The sequence below is a fragment of the Corvus brachyrhynchos genome, unplaced genomic scaffold (genome assembly GCF_000691975.1).
Source record: "Corvus brachyrhynchos isolate BGI_N302 unplaced genomic scaffold, ASM69197v1 scaffold7, whole genome shotgun sequence".
NCBI classification, from domain to species: domain Eukaryota; kingdom Metazoa; phylum Chordata; class Aves; order Passeriformes; family Corvidae; genus Corvus; species Corvus brachyrhynchos.
The window spans coordinates 4,495,422-4,505,164 of NW_008239054.1; the positions used below are offsets into that span (position 1 = coordinate 4,495,422).

Here is a 9,743-nt window from a genome sequence, read left to right on the forward strand (position 1 = left end):
CAACAATTAGGAGATCTACCACTTACTAGGAGTTACAGCTAACTAAGGTGCTAGGATACACAGACAACATAAGGGCTTTAGGTATCCAGGGCTTTGATGAGCAGCTGTCAGTTGAAATGAACAGCAGAAAATAACGAAGAACGTTAAAGGCGCTTAAGTCACAGGTTCTGAGCTTCCCAAGTTCACCTTAACGGGAAATGTGTTTTCCTCCCAGATCCCCCCTCAGGATTTACAGTTCTATGCAGCTTCATCAAAATCAATACTTTTCCATACAATGAATCAGGAAATGGTGGTGGAGAAAAAGCCCTTGTTTCTACTTAAGATGCAATGTTAAAGTACCCTACCTGCAACATAAAAGACCTGGATCAATCTCCTGCACTGCTTGTATTGTTCAGACAGACAAAATGTGCCCTACAGACTAGTGGTTATGATATTACCCTGGGAAGTAGGTGAGGCAATTTCCAAGTCCTCACAAAAGACGGGACATCAATCTAAATTTGCATGAAGACTTTTTACAACCCACATAATCCAGCAGGCTGGTTTAGCAAAAGGAGGCTACACTATTACAAAAGGCAGTGGGTGAATGGTGGAAACCTGGTAAAGATGCTCTAAGAGACACCTGAGAAGCCAAGAATGCAGGTAAGAGAGGCACACAAACACTTCTCTTTTGTATGCCTATACAACTCAAATACAAGCTCATGATCCAGCTGCTTGGGACTCCGGGTCTGAGGGATACAGTGCATGATACCTAGAAGGGATAGTAGCATGCAGGGCCAGGGAGTTGAGGTAATGAAAAAGTTTTGAGCATTTATATTCAAAATTTGAAATTAAATTCCTGGTACACATGCTGCCCAAAGGAAAGCAGAAATGACTGCTTTTCCACAGTGAGGGATAACTATTATTTATAGAATTAATTCCTTGCTGAACACATAAAACATCATCTACTATACTATTAGGCAAATAACCAAGACAAAACAAGTAACTCCAGTTCAACAGAAACAATTTAAGGATCAAATCTCCATCTCTTTACAGCTCACATTCAAGACTGGAGGGAAAAAAACCCCAATGAACCTCTACCCTTATTTTAAAAAATATTATTTCCTTTGAAAGTGAAGTCAAAGGCCCGTTACTGGCAGATCTTCACTCCTACCTCTGGCCAGCTGTGGAACTGGATGCCATTGTGCCTACAGCAACATTCATTGCTTATGTCGTGGCATTTATGGCAGTGCTAATGATTTTGAATGTGTGCTAATCTAGCAGCCACTGAACCGTGCTGCCCTCACTGGCACCCACATTGCTGTTAAGCACTGCAACTTGAAGGAACTTGACTAGATGGTCCTGCTGTCTTTTGACATCTCACCTCCGTCTGATGGGAGAGATTCAGAATTTCTGCAGCATTTTTAATCTTCAGCAGCCACTGTGTGTGGCAAGGGCATGAGCCTTAAGAAAATAGGTGCTGTCACCACAACATCGGGTTCATTATTTTTGAAACACAACTTTACATTCTGCAGGCTATGTAACTTGAAGTAACTGTAGCATAAAATATTTTTCTTAGTAATCCTGCTTTTAATTTGGGGAATGAAGTTTGATATAGCTTCAAAAATGAATACAAAGTTGTCTGTGTACAATGACAGCACACTCTGACCTCCACCAATACAGCAAGGCTAATATACAGAACCAAGGCCCCTCACAGAACCGTGCTCCATATCCTTGAGTGGGATTCTGCCCAGGATGATCTACTCATAACGACAGTCCTTCAAGATGAGGATTTACTCCCAAATGACAGTGCAGTCAATGCAAAGGCAAGCTCACAAGTAAGGTCCAGGTCCACTAAATCCAGCCTGTTCCATCCATTCTCTTCCTCCAAAGGAGGATGCAGAAGAACTCAACAGGAATCAGTGGCTACCAATGCCTTCCCATGAACCAGCTCAGAGCAACTGCCTTGAGCAGCTCCAGCTGAGGAGAACCTGAACCACAAAACAGCCATGAGGGCAACAACAGAGGTCCGCAGATACTCTTCCTCCAGCGAAGATGGAAGCAGCTCGATAGCCTTTGGCACTGATTCACCAGCAGTGCACGGAAACACCAGCTGGTTAAGAGCAGTGTCTGAACAGGCTCAAAATGGCCAAGGCAGCCCTAAACACCTGTACCCCCGTAACTGTAAACCCCAATTTCTCTCCTCCCATGTGAAGTTGGCAGCTGGCCACCTGCATGAATGCAGGAAGCTGGACTCGTGGCTTCACGAGTACACATCACACTTGAAAAAGCAGTGCTGAAAGCCCTGTCAGTGAAGCTTAACTGCAGCTGCTGGGATCAGACTAGAAGTTCTTACAAACTAGGACTCCCGCAGCCAAGAGCAAACATCCTGTTCTTAGAACACGCCTTTGACAAGCATGCAGCAGCACTTCTTTGGGATGTTTCTCCAGCTTCCAATACCCTGCATCTTAGGGACCTTCCAAGCCAAAGATGAGAAGGGGCTTCCTGCCAGGTGAGGAAATCAGAAGAAATGAGACTCTACATTAGGGTCTCTTGAGTTCAAAGCACCTTGTCCTTACACATTGGGCTTTTCTGGGAAACTGGGAAAAGGGACAAAAGAGCTAAATCCCAAGTTGTTTTCCTTTAATCACAAACCCCACTAAAAATCTATTATTTACTACTTCTATTATTATTTTTATTATAGCTCTAGTATGTAAATGTCAGTACTTGATCATATTTTGTGCCAAAAAATAGTCTTTAAGTACATTAAAACTCCATAAAACACTAATTGCAACACTACAGCTGTTAGTTTGAAGACAAGACAAACAGAATGTGTGGGACTGAAAATTACATTCTATCACTACTATTTAAAGTGCATATTCTGTGCTACAACTGCAAACAACATCAAGACTCCGTTAAGTGCAAACACAAATGCAAAGAATGGCATTGGAGAAATCAATGCTGAAATCAGGGAGTGACGGGGCAGGAGGGGAAAAAAATCACACGTAACATTGTGGACCAAGAGATCACTGCAAAAGCAAAAGGTTTACCATATAAAATAGCCACTAAAACACAAGACAAAGTATGCTAATTTTTCACAGTTCCAAAGCTCTCTCAGACACCAGCAATTTATAATGAAAATCTGAAAGATGTGAACTAGGGAGATGGGTGCACAACACTGTTCATTAAAATTGCCTTTCCTATTTTAACACTTAATTGCTTGAAATTTAATCTTAAATAATGCCCTAACTTAAATACATGCATGCATTTTTAGGACCAAAAAACCAGCATGGAATTCCAGCTGTACTACAAAAGGAGCTGCAGCTTCTAAATCCCTTAACCTTGAAAAAAAAAAACCCTAAAGTCACTAGGCTACTGCCTGATTTTTATGAACAGAGTATTACAGAATTTCAGCAGAGCCTTGGTTTTGGTTTTGTTGTTTCTAAATTAAAGTAGCTGAAGCAAATTGAGTATTTTTAAAATGAACTTTCACAAGGTTACCTTGGGATTCTACCACTATGCTTTACTCATTGTTAAAAGGTGTAAAATACAGACTTATCAAAACAAAATCCTCTTCATAACGGATTTTGTTATTGCAAAGATGTCTCTTCTAATAAAGAAGTCTAAATTTGAATCAGTTTTCTCACACAAAATATTTCTGAAATTACAAACTGTGTATGCTACGGTCACAGGCTGAATTTTCCTTTGGGAAATGAGGCAAACAAAAGGAGGATAAATGGGCAATAAATCAAAGCAGAAATGTAACTTTACACTACAAAACACATGATTTCTACATATCTATCCATTAATACTTAATTAGTTTTCTAGTATTACCTAATTCCAATGTTCTGTAACTTGCCCCAAATAAGCTTTCGGTAGTAGAAGAGCATGTTTTTCTGGAACATGGTCTCGGTGATATAGAAAAATGATCTGAGTAACTCAACAACATAGGTATCCATCAGCCAGTATAGGAATTTGGCCAAAAGTTCTTCACGGAAACAATGTTCATCGGCAGGAACAAAGTGACCACCTTCAATAAACAATTCAAAGGTAGTTATAGTAACTATCAACCCTTAGTATGAGTAAAGAAACAGAACACACAAACAAGAAACGTGCACAACATTCTTGCCTTAGCTTGAGGTCATGAGAAAGAAAAACGGTAAGTACAAGCAAATTACACAGATTTGCCACTCCAAATTTTCAGGACATTAAATAATGCAACTGACCCAAGCTTAAAGCACAAATACAGGAACTAACCTGCAGTAACAAATTGACATAGAGGATACAAATACACACCATAGTAGACCAAAGACTTACTTTCTTCCCTCAGCATTGATTGTGCAAGATCTTTAATGCACCACGGCAAGATTGTTGTGAAAGGAGAGGTAAAATAAAAAGGAACAAGTCTACTACAATATAAAGCTTAAAAAAAAAAAAAGAAGCAAAAGACTGAAAATACTTAGGTATACTGTAAAAATTAACAAAGTTAAACTGGGATGATTTGGGGAAAAGAATGATATTCAGATTTCCCAATTACAAGAAAATTAATTGGTTTCAGGGTTAGGCTTTATTTCAGACATCCTATATAAAACCTATTGCTGCAGCCAAAGGAAAAAAAAAAGGAAAAAATTCAAATCACCTGAAGTCCATCAGTACTTCCAATATTTAGATGGGACAACAATTATGAACCCAGAGCATTCCTAACTACTGTCAATTTTATGATCACATAAATCTGTAATTACGTCTAAATACGGATGAGCGGGGAATAAGACTCTGGGCTACAATAACAGTTTTTTGGCCAACTTCCAATAATAATTATTCTAATTACATTTAAAGGGTAGATTTTAGCCAAAATGAAACAGGATTCTTAAAGAAACTATACAGAAATACTAGTCTAGCTGCTTAGCACAAATTATGATTATGGCATGAATGTGTTAAAAACAGCTTCACTTTGATGCAACAGAACTGACACTAAAATTTATAAAATGGAAGTAAGTTTTCAGTTTCCTACTCTCTTTAGTTTTTGCATGCTCCAGGGCAGAGACATTTTCATGTATTTACAGCACTTAAAAAAAGACTACTACTACTTTAACAGAAGCCAGGTAACATCAGTGAAAAAAGCCCACTGTTGGAAAACTCTCTAACTCTCTAACTGCAATATGCAGTTGTAATACACAAATTAAATCAGGATGCTGATAGGTAGCTGCTCTGGAAACAGATTATTTCTTTTCTAAGTTCTTGACAACAGACGTAAACAATTACTACAATTTAGGAAATTGTTGAGAAACCACTAGTACTTTTGGAGGAAAAAACAACCATACCTACAGTGCAGCAAAGCAATTAAATGCATGTTTAAACATCAAGCACATGGGAATACTCTCATGAAAATTAAAGTAAGCCTATATGTTGCTTTTCCTGGAATATGGCCAAAGAAGGGGGCATTACATTTTTAAAGATAAGATGTTCCAAATGATTATGAATCAAACACACACTTTACAATAAAGCCTTTTAAAATATTTAACTCCTCAGAATCTTGAAAAGTGTAGTTTTGAACCACAGATTCTGAATAAAGAAATAATATATTTCCTAGAATTAAGAGTTTCTTATGAAAGTGTAACCTCCCCTATTTTTGACATCAGTTCTCAAACATCTGACTTTCTATTTTCCTCCTAAACTAGAAAGAACCTGTAATAGTTTCAGAACTTATTGCACCTTTTAACAAAAGAATACCATTTTCAGCTCACATTACTGTAGGATCCACGTACAGTATCAGGTAAGAACAAACACTGCAAGCATACCAGTCAAGGAAGTGCAACCCACATTGTATAAATGGAGAATAGAAGCACAAAAAATGAAAATATGCATTAGATCCTACAGCAACCAACCACAGGACTACAGCTTCAGCCTAGATTTAAATCCTAGGATAGTGTCTGAAGAACAAACTCGAGGAAAGGAAGATTCACCTGTCATTGTAAAAGAGGACTAAACAGAAATGGATTCACACAGAATTTGGAACAATCAGATGTTGCCCTCCTGAGAGCTTTTTAGCCAGGGACTGCACAGCCTGAGGACTTCTGCACCACCAACTACCCAGGCTGCAGCAGTGCTCAGTAAGGGTCTCTTGATCCTAGAGAAGGGCTCTAGAAAGGTGATGGATGATGACAGCCCTTTTTACAAGGACACGTAAAGATGGGACAAGGGGGAAAGGTTATAAACTGAAAGAGAGTACGTTTAGATCATGTGTTAGGAAGAAATTCTTTACTGTGAGGGTGGTAAAGCACTGGAACAGGTTGCCCAGAGAGGTTGTTCATGTCCCAGCCCTGGAAGTGCTCAAGGACAGGCTGAACGGGGTTCTGAGCAACCTGGTTTAGTGGAAGGGGGTCCTGCCCACGGCAGGGAGGTTGGAACCAGATATTTAAGGTCCCTTCCAATCCAAACCATTCTGGGATTCTATGGTAGGCAATCCCTGTATTGAATGGGTCCCATACTCACATCTTTCTCACAGGGTTGATGTGAGGGAGTAAAAAAACCTGGGTTTTTTCACTCCCATAGCAGAGGAACACATGCCACTGCAAGTGTCTTGATTTGCTTTTAGTTCTTTCTGAACTCTTATAGTAACTAACAGGCAGACAGCCTTTATTCCTTACGTGCTTAGATCAGACTTCGAGGGATTTTCAGAGTCACTGCAATTTGGATAACAGGAGTGGATGGGAAAGAAATTTGTTTTTTGTTCAGCCCAGGTTCTGAATTCATATTTATGAAAACATCATTCTGTTAAACACAAAAAGCATGAATGCAAACAAGTTTTAGAAGGAAGACAAACTTAAGTGTCCTTCCACCATCAGTTACAAACACTACTAGGTTTGCTCCCTCAGCTATGGTTATTACCAATGAACTCAGCAATTCTGACTCCAGGTTCAATATCCTCCCCTTCCCACCTTAAACATGAACACCAAACACCTGACAGCCCCACCACTTAGGTCTTTAATATAAGAAGTACCTTTGCCTAGACGAAGCCACATGCAGTCATTCACTCTCATCCTCCACATCAACTCCTGCAATGAAAGCTTAGCAAACTTCCCCCTGGAAATGAACACTTTGACATTTTTTAGGAACCGGCACTTGTTATGGTTTGAACCCCAAAGCTCAGCAGGGATGACCTTGTCCAGGCATTCCCTCACAAACATGTACACCTGCCAGTGGCTGGGGGGGTGGGTAGGCATTCCCTCACAAACATGTACCCCTGCCAGTGGCTGCTGTGCTGCTTGAGGAGCTCCCTGAGGGCTGAATGACGTGCCTCTCCTAGGTTTTGCTCCTCACTCTGTGACTCCCCACGCACAGGTTCTGCAAGGGAAGCACCTAAGTCGTCTGGCACATCAGTGTGACGAGGTTCACATGTGCTGCTTGTCACACACTTAGTAGGCTCCTTCCCAAACTGTTCTGCTTGCTTCTGAACCTCTGCTTCCCCAGGCAAGGCTGCCTGACAAGACAGCTTGATATTTCTCATAGTGATTTCAGATATCCGAACAGGGCAATTTTTTCTCAAGAGAGCAAAGTAAGCACACTTTCCATGATTGTTTAACAGTTCCTGAAATGTATCCCTCATTTGCCAGTAGCGTTTGGGCAACAACTTCTTTCTCCGCTTGCGTTTTGGCAGATTTTGGTTATGGCTTAAGAATATAGCTTCTACAAGGTGTCTTCCACCTGCCTGAGAGCTCTGCAAGCGATTCAATAAAAATGATTTAGGAAAACATTCTCGGAAACTCCTGCGAGAGTACAGAAGAGACTTCCTCTCAACATATACTGCAGAACTCAGGAATCTATTTGGTAACTTCTTTGACAAATGAGGTTGGGGACTTTCCTGCCTTCTGCATTTTGAAGAAATACCCTCCATGGGTTTGGTTTGTCCTGAAGCCAACTGAGATTCATACGTATGCACCTCTACTCCTTTCCTACGGGATTCTGCTTGCATTTCAGTGTTGGACTCTAAAGGTTTGTTACTCTGAACTCCCCGCAGAAGAGAGCTTTTACCCCACACAAACTTCTTCCTGCCACGAGATGTGCAAACTAAAGAAGGACCAGACACAGCATTGTTACCTCTTTGAGAAATATGGGGGGTTTTAATGAGACTTTCAGAATGTGGTGCTACATACTCAGTTTCAGATCTCTCGGAACTACTTTGGTTTACATCAGGAATAAGACTACAAGCCTTTTCCTCTCTCACTTTCTCCCCTCTTTTTGCCCTCTTGGCTGGAATTTCAGGTTGTTCTCCATGAATCTTCCTTTTTAGGGATGGAGCTGTAGCTGAAACACATGAACTGGAGCCACTCTGTTTTTCCCCATGTTCAGTAACCACTCTGATCTGTTTGCTTGCTTTAGAAACAACTTGTGCAGAACACTGGTCACTGGGCACTAAGCTTCGTATCTTGTTATTTCTTTCATTTCTCATTCTGGAGACGTTATCTTCACATCTCTGTCTGCATTTCCACCCATATGACTTTAAAAGATAATTTCTATGAAACATAAGCCTTTTTTGCACGTATTTAAGCAAGCTAGTACGTTTATGCTTTGAGAGCCTTTGTCTAACAAATACCAGGGATGAGTCTACATTACATGATATAAGTTCATAAACTGGCTGCCCACAAACTTGGTAACAATTACTAGGGGGAACCAGCATAAAGACTGCACAGTGTTCCAATAAATACATCATCACATCATCCCCTATCCTGCTCAACAGTGTCTCCCAGAAGCCGCTGATGCGAAGAGTTTCTGTGGCAGTATTGGGTAGGTAGCTGTATAACTTTGAAAATGGCACGACTGGGAACTGCGAACTGTTTTCATCCGGTAAGGAGTATCCATATGCAAGGACATTCTTCTTTTTTTTTTCACACAGTCTCTGAACGACTCTTGTGGTGACTTCGCTCTGACTAGATAACTGAGGAAACAAAGAAAAAAGAGAATTAGCTTTCTTTACTTCTCCATAAACCACAATATACCCTCTAAATAAAAACATATGCAAAGATACACAGCCCTACACACCAACTTTCAAACCAGTATTAATGATTCACAAACATTGCACCCAAAAATTAAGACTTTCCAAGCGTACTGCAAGATGTTCACATGTAGCAACGCAAGCCAACGACTTCAAGGAAGTCTTTTTAATATCTGCCCTTTTGATCCCCGGTTTTTACGCCCATGAAACGCCCTACACTACTCCCCTTGAGTCCCTCAGCAGCTCAGACTCCACTGCCTCCAGGTCACCCTGCCCGTGGATCCGCGTTCGCAGATCCCCGTTTGCAGGCACGCATCCGTACATACCTGCTCGCGCAGGCTCGAACCGCCAGGGAACTAAGCTAATTTTCTTGAGGCCTCTATTTCCTTTTATGTAAAGGAAAGTTCAACTAAACGACTCGGTACACAATTCCAAAACCCACTCAACAAGTTCGCAACATCTGCTTCCTACCACAGCACAGTTCTGCTCATGCGGCGCTAAGAAAAAAGCGGTCCTCCCTCTCTGAGACGTTTTTTCTCGGCTCGATCACTGACCTGCGGCCCGTTCTACTCACCTCTTCCCTAATCTCTCACGAGTGGGGCACTTTCCATTCCCAGCTGCTCCCCGGCCACATTCGGCTTGTTCATCCCTACCCACATGGGCACGCAGGGAGTCAGGGAGCCCCATGCACACAGACCTGCAGCGTTATCCGCCCACCGGCACCTGGGCTTTGCTCTCCCACCCCCGAGAGGAGGCAGGGGGCCGATCCCCCACC

The 9,743-nt window shown here is 41.3% G+C and overlaps 2 protein-coding genes across 2 annotated transcripts in view; both read right to left on the reverse strand.

The window, feature by feature from the left end:
- TERT (telomerase reverse transcriptase) overlaps positions 1–7,199 on the reverse strand; it is a 25,468-nt gene extending 18,269 nt beyond the window's left edge. The window contains exons 1-2 of the mRNA XM_017739075.1: positions 6,977–7,199; positions 3,811–4,006 (exon numbers count right to left, since the gene is read on the reverse strand). Coding sequence (XP_017594564.1) covers positions 3,811–4,006; positions 6,977–7,199 — 419 coding nt within the window. The remainder of the gene's footprint in view (positions 1–3,810; positions 4,007–6,976) is intronic.
- On the reverse strand, positions 7,199–9,655 carry LOC108447866 (the record flags this gene model as incomplete). Its single annotated transcript, XM_017739076.1, has 2 exons — positions 9,543–9,655; positions 7,199–8,975 (listed from the first exon to the last, which is right to left on the reverse strand). Coding segments are annotated over exons 1-2 (1,890 nt in total), but the record flags the coding sequence as incomplete, so codon positions are not given.
- Between the last annotated feature and the right edge of the window lie 88 nt (positions 9,656–9,743).